A 24345-nucleotide genomic window follows, 5' to 3' on the forward strand; every position below is an offset into this window, starting at 1 on the left:
GTAGGCTAGCAGGGCTAAAGAACAGCAACTCTGAGCAAACCATTTCCTAACCGTCACAGGGGTTTGCTTGCAGGAGACTCCATAATCAGCACAGAGCCCATTCCAAAGTATGATGTCCAAAACACAAGCCTCCTTTCATGGAAGTTCTTTTCATATCTTCCATATTCTTGTTCTAGCTCTCTTTAGTTTGGGAGGGATTGTCTATCTGTTTGCAATTCTCTGTGTCCGGTTGATCTACAGGTCTTGTTTCCAAGTGGAGGGCTGTCTCCCTTCCTAAGGCCTCCTAGGACCACAGGTGTTCTGCTCTCAGTCTATTAGGAGTCCTAATTGTACTTGATTATTAAATCAGGGTCTCCAAGACAGGTTTGGGTGGTCATGGAAACGCTGCCTCACATGTGGTGTCCTTTTCTATGACATACCTTAGCAATCAGAAAACCTTCAGCATAGGAGCTGGGTTTTTAGGTGTTATCACCTCTTTCTTTCCCCTTCCTTCCAGGTTTCTTATTTTGTTGGGAGGAGCCAAGCTTATTGGGACATGGGTTCTGCCACCAGAGTCCAGGATGAAAGATTTGGGACAGGTTTGGGTCCCCCATACACATCTGGGCTGACATCACAGGGAGCGTGGTGACACCCAGTCCGATCATCTAGGCTGAACTATGAGACTGTCATACTTTTTATTTCTTTGCTGTATTAATAATCCTTTTGTAATTTTCTCATTTTTCTAGAATTCCTTCTTGTTCTCAGGAGTTTACATGAATTCTACCCAGGTTATTCCATTTGTGCTTCAGAACAAAGCTACAGCACGAGCCAGGGTGGATTTTGACATGGCCAAGTTCGAGGATTTTGCGCTGACCTTCGCAGATCAGTCAGGTATTTGTTATAAAATATTTAATGCATCCCCATGGTTAGTTAGCAGTGATTAGTTTAACATTATTTTGAAATAATTTTAGTGACTATAAAGAACTCTACTTTTTCAAATTGATGCACAAATCCTACAACATCACAAAACATACCAGAATGTCAATGCTACCAAAATTACTTCGGATAAACACTGATCTGGCAGTGGCTAGATTTGAAGCTTTGTGTGTTGTGGAGATGATTCTGCCGTATATGCGTAGAAAGCCTTTCAGGGCTGAGTAGTGAGGTAATTAACATTGAATTACTTTATTGTGGAATGGGTCTCCATTAATAAAGTTGCATTCATTGGCCACAGTTGTAAATACGTTTTCTTTTAGGTACTATTCAATAGAGTGAAATTCTTTGGACATAACCTGTGCACCATAGCAGGACCTTTAACTATTCATCCTTTGGTTTTGACAGGGGCATGATGGTGCAGACTGCAGGATTACCCCAGTGGTTCTACCACTGACATGTTGCCCATCCCCCATCTTTTGGAGGGGGATGCCTATTACTTGAGCCATTGGTCACTCCATGCTAACCTTTTTGCATGGGAGATGCATAATTGTTTCTAGTCTGTGAATCTTTGTATGTTGGTCACTGACCAACATCAGATGCAATGATAATAGAATTCAGTGGCTGAGTACTTTCCATTGCAGTTCATCCTCGTGTAGTGAGCGGAGAAGTCTAATGATATCTCCAATATCACTTTCCCTCTTCATGCTACCCCTCCGCCCCCATTGCTATTCTTTAGAAACGTCACCTCTACAATCTATTCACAACAAATATTACTGACTAGACACCTGGGGGCTTGACTGGGGCAAGTAACTTTCCTTTATTTTATTACTTTTTATCGTGTTTTTTTTATTGTGTATTGGTTTTTAAATAAAACCTTTTACAATCAGTGTTATAAAATGTAAACAGGAAAACAATGAAAAAAGAAACTAAACCATGTCATACATTCTACATCACTTTTGTAAAATCAGAAAGGATTTACTCCAGTTCATACATACTTCTGTAGAGGAGGGCCTGCTACCTTTTTTTGAAATATTTGCAAGGAACTTGGGGTTGGTCACCCTAAGTTACCTGGGAGGCAACCACACGTGGACTCCCGGCTCACTGTGCTTAGAGAGGCACAGCGTCGCCCCACTGATGAGGCCCAACAAGGCTGAAACACGTGTATGGGGTTGCTGTTGGTACTCTTGTTCAGAGAGGAATTGCCATAGCATTTCGGTGCTGGACTGCCCATGTGGGCGGGACAAAGACTGATATGCAAATGGTTATTTCCCATCTGTGAAAGGTACACTGAGCAAAACGCGTGTGCTGCAAACTCTCATCTCAGAACCGGTTATCATGCCATGTTCTTTCTGGAGAGGCGCGCCTGCTACCTTTTTTTGAAATATTCATCATACACACTCTGTTTCAAGATAATATACACTTTAAAACGTTAATAATTACGTTTCATCTGTTCCGACATGTGCTTCTAAAACTGAACTAATAAATGTCCCCGTATCCAAAAGCACTGACTCACACACTGGACCAGAAAACCTCAGAATTGAGGACGCCCTCTTGGAATTACCTGTTCCGTTTGCTCATTGAGGACTTAAAACTGTGCCAGCAGAGTAAGGGGAATGGGTTTCCCAGAGACACCTGTTAGGCACAATTGCAGGCAGTACCCTCTGGGACCACCACATACAATTAGGAGTACAGCAAAAATCAACCTTTGGTATAAGTCTGTACTACACAGTTTTGTAGTATCGAGCTGAGCAGCCAGGCTTATCTCAAGAGGGAATGTGAGCAGTACAAGAGGTTACACAGAGGTCTTACAATCGCAGTGGTTCAAGTAGACACTTATACTCAAGGTTTCTTGGTAAAACACATATTAATTTATTACACAATCATTTAGAAAACATTCACTAGAAGGAGCCAACTTAATATTATACACAAATATACTTCAACACCAAACCAATACGTTTCTGAACAATTTAAGCTCCCTTGAAATAGGAGCAAAAGGGCAGGCATTTCAGTCACTTTGAATGGGAAGGCAAAGGCACAAGTTAATAGAATAGATCACAAATACTTTGTTGAGGACTCGATTCAGTTAAATAGGCATAGGCCAAAGTCAATGGACTAGTGTCTAGGATAGGAAAGAGCAGTTCTTGAAGTAAACGGTAAAGTCTTTGTCAAAGTTCTCAGAAGTAATTTTTACGAAAAAGAATCTTATGTTAGGAAAGATTTCTCTTTACTGCACCTTTTCTTCCATCTTTATGGAACCCCCAAACTTTTTGCTTTTTTTTTTTTATCTGACCTGTACTTTTTGCAGTGCAGTGAAGCCTTAAGATTCATTGCACTGGGTTTTGCTCATATGTCATGGGGAAACTGACATGTCCTTCAGGTTGTCAGTACTGGGAAACATTGTTTCCCTTAGTCGGGTTTCTACTTTTGGTTACTTTTGTATCCCTTGTGGTAACTTTTTATCATTGTGCAATGCAGCTAACACCGCAGTACAATGGGGTGCATTTGTTTTGCCCTACACTAATTAACACTCGGAGGAATTTTGGTTACTCTAGGTGTGCTAAAAGGATAAGCTGGTGGCAGCAATGACTTTTTACCACTTTTTGGGGATTTTAGTTTTTAGCCTTACCACATTTGGCTGCTAACTTTGGCTACTGGTCAAACATGGCTGTGCAACGAGATTTTTCGCTTGTTCTTTTGCCATCTTGTTCTTTAACCTTCTTCCTGGCCTGAGAGGAAATGCTTATAAGGACTTCCAGTGCCCGCGAAAGTATGAGCTTTAGGCAGTCTACTGGAAGGCTGTATGTGTGCTTGCTGGCAGGATGTAGGCTGGGTCTGTCTGATCCCAATCCAGAATCTGGTTTTGGTGCGTCTTAGTGGTATACATGAATGTTCCCGCCAGTGGTCCTGATTAGACCACTGCAGGGGTGTGTGTGTGGGCTAGTCCTGCTATTGGCTAGTGAGAGCAGCAGCTCTTACCTGGCTCTCAGGATAAGAGGACCTGGGCCCTGCACCCATTCTTCAGAGATCCTGGAGAAACCTGAAGGAGCCAAGTATCCTCTCCAGCTGTGAGACCCACAAAGAAACTTGAGACCTGACTGAAGGAGGCCTGGCAACCAACTTCTGTTGCTGTCCTGCAGGAGCACTGTCCTGCTTGTGATCTTTAGCAGTCCTGAGAAGGAGCTGTGACCCTTTGAGTGGAGGGACAAACCATTCCCGACATCTGACCGGTGCCCTGCCAAACAAAGCTTTCGGAAGTGCCCTGGAACCGTCCTCTGGCTGACCAGCTTCGATTTTGCGCTAACGGGCTGCCGGCATCACCGTACCGAGTTTCATCCTGAAACTTGGGAGGGGGGGTCCTCAGCTGCCCCTACGAGGCTAACCTCTGCGGAATTTCGGCATCCTAGCATCAAGGGGACCCGAGATTGGAGAGAAAGTCGAACTGCGGTTGCGGAGTCCTTTTGCGTCGCCGTGCTGCGGTGACCGCCATCCAAAATAGGATATCTAACCCGAGTCTAGTCCTGAGAGAGGTCCTGCATTGAGTTTTGCTGCATTGTTCAATCGAGAGTCATTGCAACAGTGAAAGACACAACCGGAGATCAGCTCCAAACTGCAACCCCTGAGAATCAAGGACTGCGACTTTCGTCATTTTGAATGTATTTTTTATGGGTATATTTTTTAAGAACTGTGTTTTATATAATAAGCACTTTAGTTAGTTTGTACTAGCAAGCACTTTACCAATGTATTTTGCTTAACTCAGCTATGTCTTATTTGTATGAAAATCAACTGCCATTTTTAGGAAAAGTAACCAGGAGTCTTGTACTTGTATTTTGATTTTTCTTGTAAATAATCGATATATTTTTCTTTCTTTTGTTTAAGGTTTACTTGGTTTAAACCAATATCAAAATAAAAAAACAAATTTGATTGAGCTATCGGAAGTGGGTGCTAGCGACGCTGAAGGGGGTGCTAGGCAGTGCGGCTTGACATCAGGACGTCTGCTTGAGGTCCTTTCCTGTAACTATACAGAGTTCTGAGCCTGAGCTTCAGAGACTTGAGCATGGCATGTACACAGTGCCGTGATGTTCGAGCGCTGTAGCCTGGAACGAGTGATAGTGGAGGAGGCTGCCGCAATGTGCAATGCTATGACGGTGTGCATGTACAGGTATACACCGTGGCATGCGCACTCTGAATTCGAACAGGCGCTTGTAGTTGCGAAGGCTGTAAAAGGGGAAAAGAGATTTACCAACTTCAAACATTTAAGCAAGTGACATTTGTTTAGCCTGGCCTCCCCAGAGTGTAGTTAAGTGTGGGAAAGTGCACCGAGTGAGTGTTTGCGAACGAATGTTGCAACACTCGACCTATCTGCACTCCACTGCACCACACTATTTGGTTTACATTGTATGCTATTACATGACATCATCGGGTGGAGTACCTGTTTTGCGTCTGCTTGGCCATGTGAGGGGAACACTTACACTTGTGTCTCCCTGCCCCCTGGCAAAACAAGGGTCCCGGGGATTTGCCTGAAGGCAGCTCAATAATTACGGTTTCTATTTCTTCCACCGTAAGAGGAGCCTCTGGTATTTGGACCTGCTCTGCTGCTAGTTTCGGCAGTCTGATCTCTGGCAGGGCGTCTGCTATATCGCCCCGGTTCCAGTGCTGGGTTGGGGTGGGGCATACAATTGCTCATAGAATTTTGAAAATAATTTGTTAATGCCCTCTTGATTCCTAACCTCTTCCCCTGCTTCCTCTTTTATATCATTGATGGGGTCCCTCCTATTCTCCTGCTTGGTGAGCCAGGCTAAGAGCCTGTCGGGCTTGTCACCCTCTGCATATAATCTCTGTATATACTTTCCATAATCTAATCTCCCAGTTTATCTCAGAGTGCGATACTTCTCAATCTCAACGCCATTAATTCCCTAGGTTCCCCCCCTGCCAGTCCAACGTGACGGTCAGCCAGTTCTATCTCCCTTTCTAGTTCCTCAAGATCAGCTAAAACGCCTCCTCTCAGTCCCCCCATTTTCCCTATCGCCGCCCCTTATCACCACCTTGAAGGCATCCCAAAAAATGCTGTTGCTCTCCACACTTCCTGTATTCTGCTCAAAATAATCTTCTATTGCCTCATGCATAGATTCCTGGAACTCGCCCTCCTTCAATGCCTCTGACCTTAGCCGCCATGTTGGTATCGGGGCCTTTCTATAGGTGTGTGCCCATGTTGCTGGCAATGGTGCATGGTCAGATATTGTGCGTGCCTTAATGTTTATTTCTGTGAATTCTCCCAGAGATTCTGTGCCCGTGAATAGATAATCTATGCGTATGAATGTTCCATGGTGGGCACTATACTGTGTATACCATCGCCCATCTCCATGTACCTTCCTCCAGATGTCAGTCAAATGCAGCTGGTTTAGGATCCTTTGTAAAGCCTTCGCTGGCGGTGCTGGCTTCCTGTACTTGTCATCCGATCTGTCCAGGAGCGGGTCTAGGGTGCAATTAAAGTTGCCCGCCCAAATGAAAATTGCTTCTCTGTATTGGGCCAATTTGGGTGCAGTTTTCCTAAAGAAGTCTGTTGCATCATAATTCGGGGCGTATGTATTTATCAAGCAAATTTCCTTATTTTCCAACATTCCGTGCACTATCACCAGTCCGCCTTCTGAGTCACGTTCTTGCTTTATCAGCTGGAACGGGACCCCTGGAGTGACCCGTATCAGCACTCCCCTGGCATAGTTTGAGTATGTTGAACTGTACACTTGTCCACCCCATTTCTTGGCCGCTTTGGTTTGCTTCTCAGGCGTTAAAGGAGCCTCTTGTAACATAGATATTTTAACCTTCATCCGGTTCAGCCAGGTGTATACTCCGAGACTCTTGACCTAAGCATTAAGTCCTCTGACGTTCCAAGTTGCTATAGTAATCTCGTCCAGGCCCATACTTGTGGAATCCCTCCGGCCCCAGCTCTCTTAGTCCTTTGCCTGCCCGCTGCCCTGAGCCTCCTTTCCTCTGCCCAGGTATGAGCTGTCCTATGTCCCTGTGGGCGAATTGCCACCTTCCCCTTGCTGTTATTGTGTTGTGCTATGGTCACCAGGAGCCTCCGACTGGGGATGTTATCTTGGACTCGTTTTCTGTTAGCCTTGTCAATAGCATTGACACTCACGCTGCGTCTTCTGCTTGTTTGCTTGCTGCTTCCTCCACTACTTGTGCCTTTCACCAACCATCCAAACCACTGACTACAACTATCAGACAAACGCCCAGCCTCCCTCCCCCTGCTCGGGCCTCGCTGCTTCTCTTGCACTGCCCACCGAGATGGGGCCGGCTCGCCGCAGCATGATGCCTTAAAACTGACATCCAAATGTGTGAAACTCTTGGTGTTTTGTGTCTTGTCACCCTCGCCAGCAGAGCTGAAGGTCATCGCTCCAGTATTAATTCCTTCTGGCTTGCGTTATGTACATTATGCTAAAATATCCTTTCTCATGTTGTGTTCCACCGCACTATCACCAGGGCCGATTCTCCTCAACATTGGTGTTCCTGGGTCTCTGCTGAGGGATACCTTGTTGGTCCATCCATGTATGGGCCTCTTCATCGTCTCGAAGAAACACGATCTGCCCTGATATATCACCTTAAGTTTTGCAGGATACGGCACCATGTAACGTATGCCCGCCACTCTTAGGCTTTCCTTAGTTGGGCCGAAACGCGCTCTTTGTCGCTGGACCATGGGTGTCTGGTCTAGATAGATTGATATTCTGGATGAGTGCCGGGTTATCCCCCTCCTTCTCTCGAAAATGTCAATATTGTCTCCCTATCTTTGAAGTTCATGATCTTGGCGATCATTGATCTCTGGGGAGGGGCTCCCGGTTGAGGTTTCCTAGTTAGGGCTCTGTGGGCCCTTTCTACCACGAAACCCTGGGACAGCACCTCTGCCCCAATCTCTTGCAACAGCAGGTCCTCCACATAGTCGGTCGGGTCCCTGCCCTCTTCTCCTTCCGGCAGTCCTACTATGCAGATGTTGTTCCTTCTTGCCCTCCCTTCCGCATCTTCTGCTCTACGTTCCAGGATCCTCACTCGTTGCAGTACATCTGACTTGTGCGTCTGGGTGGTAGCTACATCGGTGTTGTTTTGCTCTACCTGCTGTTCCGCCATATACACTTGTTCTGTCATATTCCATACATCTTGTCGGAGGAGGCCCATATCCACAATAACTGTGTCAAGCTTTTTTTCCAAGGATGCCTTTAGGGCCGCTATAGCTTCCAATATCGGCCCCTCACTTTCACCCCCCACCTGCTGCACCAAGCTCATCATAGCCATATTTGCTCACGATGGGGTAGGTTGACTGTTGTCTGCCTTCCTAGAAAAGGAGTCCATGCTGGTTTGTTTGCCTTTTCCTCCTTTTGCTCTGTTTGGCATTCTTCTCTTTCAAACGATAGGCGTCTTCTCTTCCTGTTGTCCCTCTGAAGATGGTACTCCAGGCACTGTTTCGTATATGTCTGGTTTTATTACCGTATTTAGGTGATGTTATCCTTCTCCAGCTGAAACACTTTGTCCCTCCTGTGTGCCCCCCCTCTAGTGTCTCTCCCCGTGCACTCAGTTCTTATTTGGGAGAGGTGCAGGCCCCCCTCTTTGTACGCAGCTTCTTTCAGCGCCAGTACACTTCGGCAATGGGCAGACTATCCACCTGTTTATTTAGTTTAGTTTAGTTTATTTATTTGTAACGCGCACCATCGGGCCCGGGGGCATCAGGGCGCAAATTGGGAGATGTTTACATACAGTAGTTACATAGAGAGGTTACATAGGATCGTTGCAACGGACAATGATTTCAATAATTTACAAAGGATCATTGGAACAGACAGTGAAATCAATGTTTACATACGATAGTTGCATAGAGAAGTTACATAGGATTGTTGCAACAGACGGGACAATGACATCAATAATTTACAGACAGGATACTTGCAGGTATATACAGCGAATCACGGTAAGGCAGGCGATTACGAGGTAGGACCGTAATAGGAAGTCTTAGTTAGGAGCAAGGAATCACGATTTCGATTTCCATTTGAAAGTATTGAGTGAAACCTCAGATCTGACGGTAACCGGAAGGGTGTTCCAGAGCTTGGACGCAAGGACAGGGAAGCTCAGGCCCCCCGCTTTTTGAAGTTTAAACCTTGGAACCGATGGGCAGTGGGTCTGGGCTATTCTTTGAGGCCGAGTGGATGAGTGGCGGGAGAGTCTGCTGCACAGATAAGGGAGAGCCTTATTTGCCATGCATTTGTGGGTCAGGGCAAGTATTTTTAGTGAAATTCTCTGTTTGACAGGTAGCCAGTGTAAGTTGGTTCTAGCTTCTGAGATATGGTGGTTTCTAGGGATGTTTAGCGCAGCCCTAATGGCGTTATTCTGGGTGATTTGTAGTTTAAGTTTGCTTGGCTAGTTCCTAGGTAAAGGGCGCTGCAATAGTCAATTTTAGGCATGACGAGCGTTCTCGCTAAGGTGATGCTGTTGGGGGTGGTTAGAAAAGGTCTAGAGGCTGCAATCAGTTTGCAGGTGTAAGCAGCCGATGATCTGACTGCATTGGTTTGTCGTGTCAATGACAAGGTGGTGTCAAGATAGAATCCTAGAGTTTTTGTGTCTTTGGAGACCTTAATGGTGTTACCATCTATGATGAATGATTGGTAGGAGTGGTCTAATTTATTGAGACGTTGCGAAGAGCCTAGGATGAGGAGCTCCGTCTTGTCGTCGTTAAGACATAATTCATGTTGTGCCATCCAGGCCTGGATGACCAAGTAGACATCGTTCAAGGTCTTCGTGTCAGCCATGTAGTCACCAGTGATGGGAATGAGTATCTGGGTGTCGTCAGCGTAGTTGGTGTAGGACACACCCAGATAGTCAAGTACATCAAAGAGGGGTTTCGTGAAGACATTGTATAATGTGGGCAACACGCAGGACCCTTGAGGGACACCACAGTGAATTGGCGCGGGGTTGGCGGCTGCCGAGGGAGAAAAGACCCTCATAGATCTGTTACTCAGGATTTAATCCAAGTTGTGGCTGAATCGGAGAAGTGGGCAGCAGAGAGGAGGTGTTGGCAGAGGATTTGATGATTGACCAGATCAAAGGCTGCCGATAGGTCTAATAGGAGTAGAATGGCTAGTTTCCCATTATCTTTCAGGTCCTCAATTTGGGTTTTTAGGTCCATCAGGGCTGTATCTGTCCCGTGTCTAGGACGGAAACCAGACTGCCTCAAACCTAAGATGTTATTAGATTCCAAGTAGTCTTGGATCTGCAGGTATGCTGCGCAATCTAAAATCATCAGCAAAAAGGGAACCGAGGTTATGGGTCTGAAATTGGTGGGAATGCTAGGGTCTAAGGATGTTTTTTTTAGCAATGGAATCACCCATGCGTCCTTAAGGTTGTCCGGTACAGTGTTTGTACTAAAGGATGCGTTAATGAAGGCCGTGATGAAGGGGGCCAAATCGTGGGCAGAATTCTAATAATAGGGGCAGGACAGGGGTCACCTTGGCAGTTTGACGGTTTCATTCTCTTAATGATGTCTTCCACTTCCGCAATAGTTAAAGGCGAGAAGGTAAAAGGTAAAGTATTAAGGGGAGTTGGGGGAGCGTGCCTTAGCGGTATTGGAGGACGATTGTCTTGGTTCAGGCTGTTTTGTTTGTCTTTGATTTTAGATTGTAACATAGATATTTTATTCAGTAAGGCGGACTGGATGTTGGCGCACCATTTACTGTCTTTGGTACAGGTATCAGGAGGGGTGGCTGGCGAATCAAGTTCTTTAAGGATGTTAAAGAGCTCTTTTGTATTGGAGTCTGCTTGCATGATACGGTTGTTTAGCGACTCTTTTTTTGCGGTGATAATAGCGTCTTTCTAGAAGAGGGAGGCAAGGATGAAGCTGTCTTTATGTTCATCTGATGGGTGACTTTTCCAGCGATTTTCCGCGCAGCGCTTAGCTTTGCGGAGCACTTTTAACTGAGGTGTAAACCAGGAGTTAAGATGTGCACGCTGTTTAGACTTCCTGAGTTTGATGGGGGCGATAGAATTTATAGCTGTGAGCATAGTGAGATTGTAGGTGTCTGCTAAGGTTGTTGGATCAGTGCTGGAATGGGTGATTGCAGTGAGAGCAGGGAGTAACAAAGGGAGGAGTTTCTCTTTAGTAATGTCCCTTTTGTTTCTTGTGGGGAAGGCTGGGGAATTCAGCGGAGGCGGGCGCGGTGCTGCTTCAATATTGAAGGTGATGATGTGGTGATCAGACCAAATGCCCGGGGTGTTGGAGAGTGTTTTAATCACACAGTTGGGACTAGCTAGCCAGTCAAGAGTCCTTCCTTTGTTATGGGTGGGTTCTTGGATGTGCACGGTGAAGCCAAAGTCAGTTGGTGCATTCTCTAGGTCTACAGCAGTATGGTCATTGGGGTCGCCGAGTCCTAGATTGAGGTCACCTAGAATGATGATTTGAGAGCTAGTTTTAGTTTTGTCCAAAAGTAGAGTGGACAATTCACCAACAAAGGAGGGTGCTGGGCCGGGCGGTCTGTAAATAAGGTGTAAGGTGATGGTTTGATTGGGTGTGAGAGGTAATTTGACTGAGAGGAACTCAGCTGACTCTAGTTGGGAGTTATTGACCACTCTAAGGCCAAGGGAGTTTTTATGGATAAAGGCGACTCCGCTCCCTTTGGATTGGGCAGTATTGCGATCACAACGTGTGATACCATAGTTTGGCTGTATGGCTAAGGCTAGAGACGGTCCTGAAGCAGCATGGAGCCATGTTTCGGATAAAGCGATAAAGTAGAGTTGTTGGGTCGTGATGAGGTCTGCGATGTCAAGTGCATGTGCTGGAAGAGATCTGGCGTTGATGATGGCGCCCTTGATCTGATGGAGTTTGGCTTGTATTTCCACATGGGGCGGGTGGCTGCTGTTATGTCGCGCCCTGGTGGCTCTGTGTGGGTCGGACTTTGCTTATTCGGACAGAAGCAGTTGAGGCTGTGGGGGGGGGGGGGGGGATAACGTGCCTCATTGCTGATCAGGTCTGGAGGGCCATTCTTCCTTCCCCCACGTATTGTTCTGCTCTCGGGTTACTCCTCTGTTAGCCCTCTTCATGGAGCCACCCGGGGGGGCCAGAGTCCCGTTACTAGCACTGGCGAACCCCAAGCTCGGTCCTCCCGGGCGTTATTTCCAGCACATTTCTCAATCTTTCCTGATTTTCTGCATGACTGAGCCCTGGGAGGCACAGACTCCAGCCACGCTCCCTTGTACTGCTTCCCGCTGTGTCGCCTCTCAAATGGGTTGTGCTCTCCCACGTTGCTCTGCTTTTTCCATTCGCTTCTATGTTCCAGCAGCGTCTGGCTGCACTCACTCTCTTACCCCCAATCTGTAGCAGAGGTCTGCTTCGTCAGTTTGTGCTCTGTGCCTCTGGATGTGTCGCACCGCGACCGTGTCTGTAATTTATAGGTCTGTCCAGCCCACTAAAGCAGCACCCGGAGCCTCTGGGCCAGCCAACCATTCACTCTCAGCCTGAAATCGTGTTCCTCATGCGGCCAGGAACCCATCCTGGTCCACCTGTGCAGGCTGGAAGTGGGTCATTAACCTCCCAATAGGGAGGCTACGTGGGGGTGCCTGCCGTGTTGTGCTTCCCACTCCCAGGTCAGGGTAGAGTCCACTCCGCTCACCTTCGACCTTCCGTTGTGCCTCTATTGCTTCCTCGAGATCCGTCGGTGCTCAGGGCCCCTCCGGTGTCTCGTCTCATCTGCAGGCACTGACCCAGCCTCCGGCGCTGCACCACCTTGCAGGGACACCGCCTCCTGCTTCGGGAGCTTCTCACCCAACTAGCCAGCGGACCAGGATTCGCTGCAGTTCTGCCTCGGCTCTTGGCTTGCCTGTCAGCCCTCTGTATGTGAAGTGGAGCATGCCCCGCTGAAGGGGCAACCTCCTGTAGCCCCTCCAAGAGTTTGTCGTGGGTCTTTGGTTGTCCCCGCAAGGGAGACGGAAGAAAAGAAGACCCTGTGCGCTTGCTGCACCTGTGTATCGGGGCTTCCCAGGTCACCCGCTCCGATGCCGGGCTCCCACTTTGTTGTCGCTGCACAGTGACTGCAAGGCTATCTCCTGGAATTCAGTCCAATAAATTACTTTTGCTCGGTGAGCGGCGTCCTCCTCTACTGTCTGCCTTCAGATGTTTGTACGCCACACATGCTGCCCAAGTTGTTCGGGTATTCCGTGGCTAACCTGGGCCTGCGTCGTTCCTCTGGTCTGTTTTACTGTAGTCAGAGACCTCCTGCTAGGGCCACTGCCCTCTTGCTTCCTAGCCCTCTTTCTCGCAGGGCTGCCGTCACGCTGGGTTCTTCAACGCCGGTATGCCATTTTAGGTTGACTGTGCAGGTCTGCGCTCGTCTTCCTCATCGCCTATTATCCCGCACAGAATCTGGTTCTCCACAAAAGTCGTTGTCGGTGTGCTCTGGCCCTTCACTGCCCTGCATGCCCTTTCCAGCCGCAGTTCTTACAGTTCTCACCAGTTTTGGCTCATTTGACATCAGGATCTCGTAGAGCTCTGAAATCTTGCAGCCTGCTACATGGTCGCCAAGCCACCCCCCCTGCCTCCAATAAAACTAAGGTTATGGCTTTTACACCACCTTTATAAAAAGGTAAAAAAGGCACACTGGCACATGGACGGGGAGGTAATCGAAGTGGTCTGTGAATATAAATATTTAGGCCTTATTTTGGACACTAAATTACGGGGCACACAGCATTTGGATCAAGTAAATCTAAAAACATCACAGGTAGCTGGTAGCATTGGCTCCCTCACGTGGAAGGGTGGAGGATACTTGGGGGGGGGGGGGGGGGGCAGGGGGAGTGGTGGGGGTGATGGGGGAGGGAGAATCTTGATACAGCCATACCAAGCCAAAATTCTACATATCATGGTGTATGAGGCTGAAATATGGGCGATTCAAAATTTGTCGGATGTCAACAAAGTGGACTCCACACTAATAAAGAGACTTATGAGATTGCCTCCCCAAACACCAGTTGAAATGATACATCTCTAATTACTATCTTGCTGTATCATGTGAAAATTCAGCTTTCTTGTTTGAACACGTACTGGACATTAGTAAATGCCCCAGCTAATACCTTGAGTAAGTTGATCTATAAAGCGTTGTTATCCAAAGCTAGTCATATGCCCATCCGCGTATTGCTAAAACGAAGCTTACTGCTGATCGATGGCTTGCCCTGGCCTCAGAGAATCATATGGGATTACAATTTACCAACTTTAAGAACAGAATTAATTTGGTTTTGCTTGGGTATAGTCTGCAACAATCAGTTTTCTACCTAGCAACCAAAAGCAACTTTGTAGTGTTCATTGACTATTTCCTGAACCGGGTGGAATCCCCAAGCTAAATTCAACATTTAGTGGATAATTCCTTGGTCTGGGTTTATATAAAGCTGAAAATGAACATTATGAAGAGCTTTGTGATTGTGGGAGTCTGGTTGAATATCCCACGGGACCAGAGACAATGTTGCCTGTGTGGGGAGACTCAATTAAATCTGTTATACATCTTTTGTCTCTTTGTCCCTCTCTCCTGAAACTAAGTTTGACTGCTCTTAAAGCTGCTGGACTTGGCAGGGCACTTTCGGGGGAGGATCTCTGGTCCATGTTCATGAGTGGAAACTGAACCCGAGGGGGCGCTTTAAGATGAGGTGGCGCTCCTATGGGAAGGCTGGGGATGCAGAAATGACACAAGCATCAATAATAGGGTTGACTCAAGTTGGCAAGGTGCACGCTGTTTTATTAAGAATTATCTGAAACGGGGAGTACAACGGACATCGATGGACATCTCCCAGCAAATACTCTCAGATTTTCATAAGAAACATCCTTTTATAACAAACTTTCGTCATCATTAATGTCATACTACGTGGCAAACTGTACAAACCTATGTGGGGCTGTGGTTGGGTAACGGGAAACATAAACACATACTTTCTATGGCGGTTTAAGTTGTGATTGGGTCTGTCGGTTTGGCAACTAAGCCCTCCTCTAGTGCAAGTCATCTTCATCATCACAAAATACACAACGATTTATTGGATCTCAAACTATATGGCTCTTTGATACGTGGCCCTCTATAATTGGTTGGCACACTTGTACCTTTCTGGAATATTCCACTGGCTAGCAGCGCACAAGCCGGTACTCCAGGTGCTGGTGGGTTTGGTCCTGACCATACCTCCCCACCCAATTAGCCCAACATCTATCATCACTCTTACTTTTTGTCTTTCAATTAGCCTTTGAACATGGCCCTGTAGGCTTCACAACTCCTGGTAATATTGGGGAGTGTGTGCATGCTCTTATCTTCTGGTCTCTGCAGAGTCTGCTTAAGTCTATTCCCATCCAGGTCACATGACTGAAGACCACGTTTCGAGCTTCTTTTCAATTTTAAATGGTATTAAAACGAATAGAACTTGGCATTCATTGTCTCTCAGCTGCACGTTGGCAGAAGCTTGGCTCGTCTCTTGTATTAATTTAATCCTTTGAATAGACAACCAGTTCTCGGCTGCACAAGCCTCCTTGATTCTTTGTTGCTAGTCAGCTACTGTTTATGAACAGCGATGCACTTCAGGCTTCTTGCTCCTGGAATCCCAGTTTGCTAAAACACTATGTGGAACATCCAGATTTCTTATGCTTAAATATACATTGGTGGCACCGCCTGTAGTCTATATACTACGTATAGTTAGCTTCGATGATCACTTACTCTACTTGCGTTACTGGCTCTGTTCAATTATAAAACGGTTTTGCATTTTCTTCCATGCCCTTCACACGTATAATCTTCTTTTTACACGTAACAGGTTTCTCGATTCTTTACTTCGTCACTGGATTCTTTACTTTCTCTTTATGTTCTCCACTATTATCTCTTCTCAGTGTGTCACGTTACATCATGTGACGTCACCAGTCTGCTCTTTTATTCGCCTTCTCCTGCTCTTCAGGGATCTTTCCTAAGAGGCTGTCAGTGCTTTGTGGATACATAAAGAATGGATTTCTCAACGGATACTTTGCTTCAAAGGCTGCTTGTGTTATTGGCATCATCACAGGTGTTGCTGTCATTACTGTCTGGCTCCCAACATATATGCTGGTTAGGGACGGGGTTTCTATTGGAGGCTTTTGGCTCCTCCTCTACACTCCCTCCTCTGGTTGATTTACCGACCACTCCTTCATCATTCTTCATTTTTAGACATCCTTTCTTGAAGAAATGCTTCTTTGGAATCCATATCTTCATCACCCCCTTCAAGGATCCTGCATATTTTACATGGTCATCAACGCTCCACACCATGTGGCTGCATTGTCCACTTGAGCTACAGTAAATCCATCCTCTCCCATATATTTCTTGAGATGTGTTGGATACAGGAACTTCTTTCCCTCGGGTACATGAATGCTGGCCTTTATGTAGTCCCTGATTTCTTCATACGTCAGCTCTTTAGGTTTGAATACAGCTTTGACATCAATCATGATTTTCATCCCTATTGCTTTCTTAGTCTTCTTGCATTTTGTGATGATTATCCTGATCACATAGAATCCAAACATTATCATTACTAGAAGTGCTCCAAGGAACTTGAAGATGTTCGCCATCCACTGTGGTACCCATGAGAAGATTGATGCAAACCAGCTGTCATCTGCAATATCTTCCACTTCATCTTCCATCTTGATGTGTAAGTTCGTCAACATCGTTATGGCCTCTGTCAAGGTTCCATTCTCGTCGTCATGAGAAGGTATGAATGTGCAATATGATGCTCCGATTTTGGCACAAACACCTCCATCCATCGCTGTGATCATGTCTAGGACATATATTTTTTCTCAAGTGTCATTAGTCTTATGGCTTTCAGCTCTTTCTTGATTGTGTTGAATCCCTTTATGGTAGTGTTGATCATCTGCAGGAGCTCCCATTTGCTATTTTTAACCATTTAATATTCGCCATTGTCTGGATCCCTGGCATGAAGATAATTGTGAATATCGATGATGTCTTGCTGAACAACCTATGCTCATATGGAATGGAGTCAAAAGCCTCTATTGGTTTAACTGAGAAATAATTCTCCCTCTTCATCCGTTTGAGAATTTCAAATTATTTCTTCTTTCTTAGATGAGCATCAGCTTTGGGAAATTCCCCAATGTTCAGGTCCCTTTTCGGAATCACTAGTGCTGGAATGAATGATTACTATGGAACACAGTCCACACCACCCCTTGGGCATCTTTGTGTATGCTCTGGATCTACAGGCCCAGTAGTGGTCCATTATCACTACTGTCCCATCCTTCAATCCTGGTACATCGAAGATTCATTGCACTGTTGATTCTCTCCAACCTTTCATGTGCCATTGTTTCTGAAACACAGTTCTGTATTTCTCAGAGGCACTATCTGCACTAGGCCTCCACTATCTTCAACTCAGCTCATCAGCTTGACGAGCTTCGGCCATATAGGTTTGCATATCCTCTCCACATTCTCTACAGTTGATTTGTGAGAACCTGTTAGTGCCTGTGCTCTGCATATAACTACACCTTCTTCCCATCCATCTGGTGACGGTACTGTTCCCCAAATCCGCATTTGTCCTCTCTTTGAAATTTTGGATACCTTCTTCAGTCTTCCCTTTGGAATTAAGCTTTGTATTTATCTCCCATCCGATTCCTGCTCCTTTCATTCCAGGCTGTTCGTATTTTATCACATGATTCCTGGTGTGTGATCCTGCTCTTGTTTTCAAATCTTGAACATAATTGTCTTCTTCCTGTGCTGTCCATTCTGTTACCCAGACAAAAGATGCTTTTTGGCCCTAGAATTGAACTCTTGTATGACAGAGTGCAAGGTGAGTCAGGCAATGAGCCATCTGGACATCTAATTCGATAGCTATAAATATCTTGGATTTCTCCGATGCATAAGGCAGGAGAGCACAAACATAGCAACTCTCCTCTGACTTTCTTTTGCCTACTTCTTTCCTGTGCTGATACCACATGTTGTTCCCCAAATGTGCTGTACTGTCAAGATAATTATTTAACTCCTAATCATCTTCTCTTATACCTCTTTCGGGTCTCTTTATTTTTACGGTACAGGCTTACAAGATACTCATTAAATATGTCAAGAAATCAATTTCCTTGTGAAGGAATCACAGGACTATTTGTCAGAGAGATAGGTGGTTTCACACATGTCACTGGTGTAGGGACAATCACATATGGCCTTGGCCTTCATGAACAGTTATGTCTGCCACAGTCACTTGTGTGGGAAGGATCAAAGGTACTGCTACCTTCCTCTGACCAACAAGATAAACGGTGTGTATTGTGAGAAACAGGAAAACAATAATGAATGTGGTGCACTTGTGTATTATACACCAGAACATCAATCCCCACCAACAATGATTCCTTGTGTGTCGCTGTGCTCTCTTGTTGTCTGCTACAGTATCCCTATTAGCACTCCACATCATGCCTCTAAACTACTTTTTAAGGAAGGAAAAACTTCTTTAATCAGGCAAGTTTGTCAGATGATCTGGAAGTTGTAGGATTTGCTCAATTATTGCTGAGAGCAATCTCCTTATGATTGGAAACATTTTTAGGATCTTGCAGGAAAACATATATATACGTATTTCTCCCCACCAGTGCAGGATACGCTCACAGAATAAAAAGAAAAAACGCAAATACGAGCCGATGAGTGTTGAAATCAGACAACACCATTAGAGAGACCAAACAAGAACTCAGTGAGAAATTAATTGGGGAAACTGCTCCCTTTTCCAGTCGTCAGATAGAAACTCGAGATTTGACATATTTTTTCAGGACTTCAACACTTTTCTAAAGTCCACATTTCTAAAAGATCTCTGTGGCTCAAGCAAGGGGTTTTTTAAACCTGCAGTAATATCTATAAGGAGTGTTCAAAGGGAGCCACAGTCCAAATGCACACTTGCATTTATTTAATCAGCACTTTCTGCGTCCTTCTTCCTAGTCATCGATCGAGTCTGCACGTGCTGAACTGCTTCGTGTAGACTTGCTTCCAAATCAACGGGTGGGGGTGGCTCAGTCTCACCAGCATAAGGCTTGATGTTTCTAAAATGTATCCAGGCTCGTCTTTCCTTGACTTTTACTGCAGAAGGGGTAATGGTTTCCACAATGAAGGGACCAATAAAACGGGGCTCATATCACTTCCTAGTGAAATTTCGAACTAGGATTGGGTCTCCCACGAATAGTCTAGGTACAGGTAGTAATTCCAATAGTCCGATTGCTGAATGGTCTTTACTTCATCCTGAGACTGACACCCCTTGCTACTGTATTTATCTGAAATGACAGAGATACTAGCGGTCATACATGTTAAATAATCAAGTATCTAATTTCCTAACATTTGTGCTGTCTTGTGGGCATCACTTCTATTCCTCGATGGAGGCGTCAGAGGCATTCTCATCTGCCTCCCATTAACTAGTTCATGTGGTGTGAGGTGATGGTCCGACCCGGGCTGATTCCTTAATGCATATAATGCTAGGGGTAGGCAAGAAAACCATCCCTTCTTCAGTGTAATTCTCTCCTTGAGAAGACCGTTGAGTCTCTCGCATAACCCGTTCGCTTGTGGGTGATAAGCAGAAGACGACGTTTGCTTAATATTCAATAACTAACTTATCTGCTCAAACAGTTAATTCACAAAATGTGGACCGTTGTCAGACCTCAGCACTTCACATACCCCATCTAGAAAATACTTTTCAGATTAAAATCTTTGCGCATGTGGAATCGGGATGTTTGCATGGACTGGTCTCAATCCATTTCGAAAAGGGGCACACTACTATTATCATATACATCTATCCACTACATATCTGCAGCATGTCAACATAGTCAATATGTAAATGCTGAAAAGGACTGCTCATTTGAGGAATCACTCCTCTGTTTGCTCGCAGTGTATGTCCAGCAGTAAACTTTTGACATACGATGCAATTTACTACATAAAATGCAACGTGTTCTAACAGGCTCGCTACAAACCAGTCTTCTGCAATAGTTGCAGCCAGACTCTCCCTAGTTGCATGTGCATGGTAGTGCAGCTGTTCAAGCGCTACCCTTAACAATGCTACTGGCATCATAAGCTTTCCAGTGCTGTCTTGTCGCCATAAGGCTTAGGTGGGGGACAACAAACGTCTTGCCTTTCCCATAGCTAATTCTCATCCTGTGGAGCATTTCCTTGAATTTCCATCAACTGTGATTTTGGCAAATGATTAAATCCTTCTTGCATTACCATAGCCATAGTAACACCCTCTATACACTGGGAGTATGAAAACTTGATATATCTGAAGAATCTGCAACCCTTTTGGCCTCTTGGTCTACAGCTTAATTTCTGCGTGAAATAAAATCAGTTATGTGCTGCACATTTAACTTTTGCAATGGCTGCTGGGAGCTGTAGTGCCTTAATAAGCCTGTCCAATAATATTGCATGTTGCACCAGAGTGCCGTTTGCTTGGAGGTAGCCCCTCGTCTTCCAACGTGCTAGCCCTGCATGCACGGTTGACGTCACATAGGCAGAGTTGCTGTACACCGTCAATTGCTCCCCTTCGTATTTCTCAAGCGCGATGATAAGCGCCACCAATTCTGCAGCCTGTTCTGAAAAATTAGATGGCAGCCTTAATTTGCCACTGTTTCAAACTCCCTATTTTCCCTGTATCTCACTACAGCTGACCCAGTCCACCTTTCTACATCATTTTGATAAATTTTTGATGAACCATCAATGGACAATCTCTCCTTCCGACTATGCGTTTTCACTTACACGCAGTATGTCGTCCTACGATTCCTCATAGCTAGCGCAATCATGCACATTTTCACCTTCTGCCACGGGCTCAGCTACAAATGTGGCAGGGATCACTATCCTGCATCTGACTATCTTAATTGCAGGATTTGAAATGACTACTTCATATGCAGAAGCTCTCTGGTGTGTCAATATGCTTTTAGGTGTTTCCAAAATTGCAAACAAGGCATGCTCAACAAATAATGTTATAGAGCATCCCATCACTGTTTGTAGCCTTCTCAATAGCGAATGCCGATGGAGACAGCGATTGTTCGCAAGAAAGTGTCCTCTTATAACTGGGTCCAAAATCCCACTGTAATATGCCAGAGGTTTATATCCCAGAGTAGTCCTTTGTGTCAACACTGCTGTCATAACTGTCCCATTTGTATGCGAAAACAGGTAAAACTCTTCTATTTTATCTGTGTTTACTTGTGTCTTTTTGTGAGCCTGTAAAAGTGGTCTTGTGTATGAACTATAATCAAATACCCATGCTGTAACATAATTGCACAGTCCCAGAAACTGTTGCATCTGCTTTATTGTGTACGGTTTTGCTGTTTTCATAATTGCCTCTACTCTTTCAGGTGTAACCTTTTTTCCCCTCATGTGAAATCACCTGGCCTATGTATAACGCCTCCTTTTGGCAATGCTGTAATTTTTCCTTATCCACCTTATATCCTTTTTCTACTAGAATAATCATTAACTGAATCGAGTCTTCCCTGCGCTCAACTTCTGTCATGCTGCAAACTAAAATATCATATACGTATTGCAGTACAACACTTTTCCCTTTCAATTCAACATTGCATAGGTCCATCTGAAGGACCCTATTAAAGATTGATGGAGACTCACAGTACCCCTGAGGTAATCTTGTGCTTTTCAGCTTTGTCTGACATAACATAAATGACGTCAGTTCTTGAGTCTTTATGCAACGGGATTGAGAAAAATGCACTTTTTCAACTCAATCACTGTGAAAAATCGTGCTTCAGTGGGAACACTATACAATATCATCGCAGTATTTGGAACTAGAGGAATCTCTGCCTCTACAATCTGGTTAATCAGCCTCATGTCCTGGATTAAATGCCATGACCCTCCCGTCTTTTTTTTAATCGGATATCCTGTAGTGTTGCGCGGTGACTCTGACGTCACTAGAATACCGTGTTCCATAAATGCGGAAATAGTCTTAAAAATTCCTTCATTTGCCTCTCGAGACATGGGATACTGCCTTGCTCGAGATAAAATTGCTCCTGGTTTCAGCTTAATTTGGACTTCCCGTACCCCTTTTAATAGGCCTAAGTCATAAGGGCCTGTAGTCCATAATGAGGTTGGCACTTTTTCTAAGTCCTAGTCAAAATATTCTGGATGCTGCCATACCATCATCCGCTGCAGCACTCCACTTTTCTCTATTTTAATCCACTATGTAATATTAATTTCAAATATCAGCTCACCTGCTGGATCGTCTTTAAACAAAGCCTCATCTCTGACATCAGCCAGTCTATACCCTTCCCCAATGGCAATGACTGTTCGCCATGGCCTGCCCTGATCCCATTCTTCGAGCATGGCCAATTCCCCTCGTACTGCAGCTGCGACTAGTTCTAGAGGAACCACTTGTCCCCCCTCTTCGTCCCTTGGTATCTGTGGTCCAAACAGAAACTCATCAGGTATTCTCATAGCCTTCCCCACGAAGCCAGGCAACCACGTTAGCCAAATGCATATCCCATACAGAAAAACTCCAGGTTCGAGCCACACTCCTGACAGAGCCATATGCCCTGCAAATGCCATTGTAAATTCACACACGTTTAAATGGTGCATACCACAAGTGGAACACACTATACCATCATCAGTAAACAAAATCTTCATATTAAGCTTCATCCTTAATTCTTGCCCTAAAATATTAGCTGGTGTCTTCCGTGAATACAATAAAAGGCGGTGAATTCTACTTGTAGCTCCAGAGAACCCCTGAATATTCATGACATTTCCCAACATTGGATATTTGCCCTCATGTATACATGAGCAAGTTGCACCAGTGTCTACTAAAAAAAAAAGGAGTTGCCTCCTATCACCACATCAACCCTCGGTTCCTCTTGAGGATCTTGTGTTACTTATAGTACTGAATACATCAAGTCGCCGTGTGAGCTGTCCTATTGTGGATATATACTCATCCCAGTGCCTGTGAAAGGACTCCCTTCCATCACAGTAGCACCCACCCACTCTGGATGTCATAAGCTGTCCCGTGTTTGCGTTCTGCCGTGTTTGCGTTCTGCTGTATTTGCATGGGTGCGTGTTGTGACTGCCCTTGTGGCGGACACAATGGTGCTTGCTGTAATTGCTGTGCCTGCTGTGCCTGCTGCTGATACACTGTTTGATCCTGTGCAAGTCCATTTCTAACTTGTAGGCTATATGCTGGAGGGTAAGCTATGCGCCCACTTGAAAGGGTTACCAGACATTTGGTCGAAAAAAATTGGTCGACCAGACAAATGGTCGAACCAATTTGGTCGAAAACCAAATGGTCACATTTTTTATTTTTTTTTATTTTCACCTTTTTTTTTGGGGGGGGGGGGTTTGGGGGGGTCCCCCCCAACCCTCTTTTTTTTTCTAAAAACCCATTTTTGTAAAAAACGAAAACCCGAAAAATAAATATATAATTAAAAAAAAAATTCAACCATTTGGTTTTCGACCAAATTGCGTCGACCAAATGTCATTCGACCAGTTTTAGGTCGACCAAATGTCTGGACACCCTTGAAAGTTGCCCAGTCTGTAAATACCCTTGGTTTCCACACATACGTGCGATGTGGCCTGTCATGCCACATGTCCAACATACAAGAGGTACTCTTCTAATTTGCTCTTCTTGTATATTCTGATTGTCATTCTGCATATTCTGGAAACTGTTTTGTTTATTCTGAAAACCACCCCTTCCTCTAAAACCCATTCCTCTGCCTTTCTGCATAAACCCATTTCCTCCCTGGCCCATCTGACATTGGTTATCCACCTGTGATGCACCCATAGGCTGTTGCATTCCCATCCCTACTCCGCTTGTCAAAACCACCCCTTCTAAAGAGTGTTTTGATATTTTTTTCTGAACTAATTTAGCTTCTTCGAGCTTCATAGCGTTTTTTTGTTCTTCTCTTGCAGCAGTCGACAATGATGCACGATGGTCAACTGTATTTCTGGCCATGGTTTTGCTTCCATACCCACTAATTTCTTGAGCTGCCTCTGCACTTTCTCTGGCAGTCCTGGACATAAAATGTGGTAAAATACCGCTATTGATTTCCGCCAAGGCTTGTGCATTTCCAAAGACCATTGCTCTTGAATAGTTTGAATGTAAGCAAGTAGATCTTCCCCCTTCTTGTATTTTATGTGCCATAATTGCACCCATATCTGAGGTATCAGGATACTGTACCCTCAGGGCTCTCCGAACATCTGCTCTACAATTATTAAATGGTGCTCTGCCATGAGTTGTATTCTGTGCTGCGACACTTGAATAACCTGTTCGTGTTCAAATGTTGTCAGCCATTTTCCCCAAGAATAGCTGCTAGGAAACCCTTAATGTCCCCTATGGCTAGAGTATTTCCTCCTGTCATCTTTTCTAATTCATTAATCCATTTTCCTGCGGCGCCGTTAAGCTAGTTTATATCTTAAATTGTCTGTATCCATCTGCGGCCATGGGATATACTGTGGCCTAGCTCCTCCTTTCTCTAACAGG

General features: G+C 45.1%; 1 protein-coding gene across 1 annotated transcript in view; it reads left to right on the top strand.

Moving 5' to 3' along the window:
• Positions 1–24345, top strand: part of CFAP47 (cilia and flagella associated protein 47) — a 3369192-nt gene that overhangs the window by 567265 nt on the left and 2777582 nt on the right. The window contains exon 20 of the mRNA XM_069639370.1: positions 726–870. Coding sequence (XP_069495471.1) covers positions 726–870 — 145 coding nt within the window. The remainder of the gene's footprint in view (positions 1–725; positions 871–24345) is intronic.

The sequence above is a fragment of the Ambystoma mexicanum genome, chromosome 7q, assembly GCF_040938575.1.
Source record: "Ambystoma mexicanum isolate Mex_15411 chromosome 7q, UKY_AmexF1_1, whole genome shotgun sequence".
NCBI lineage: Eukaryota > Metazoa > Chordata > Amphibia > Caudata > Ambystomatidae > Ambystoma > Ambystoma mexicanum.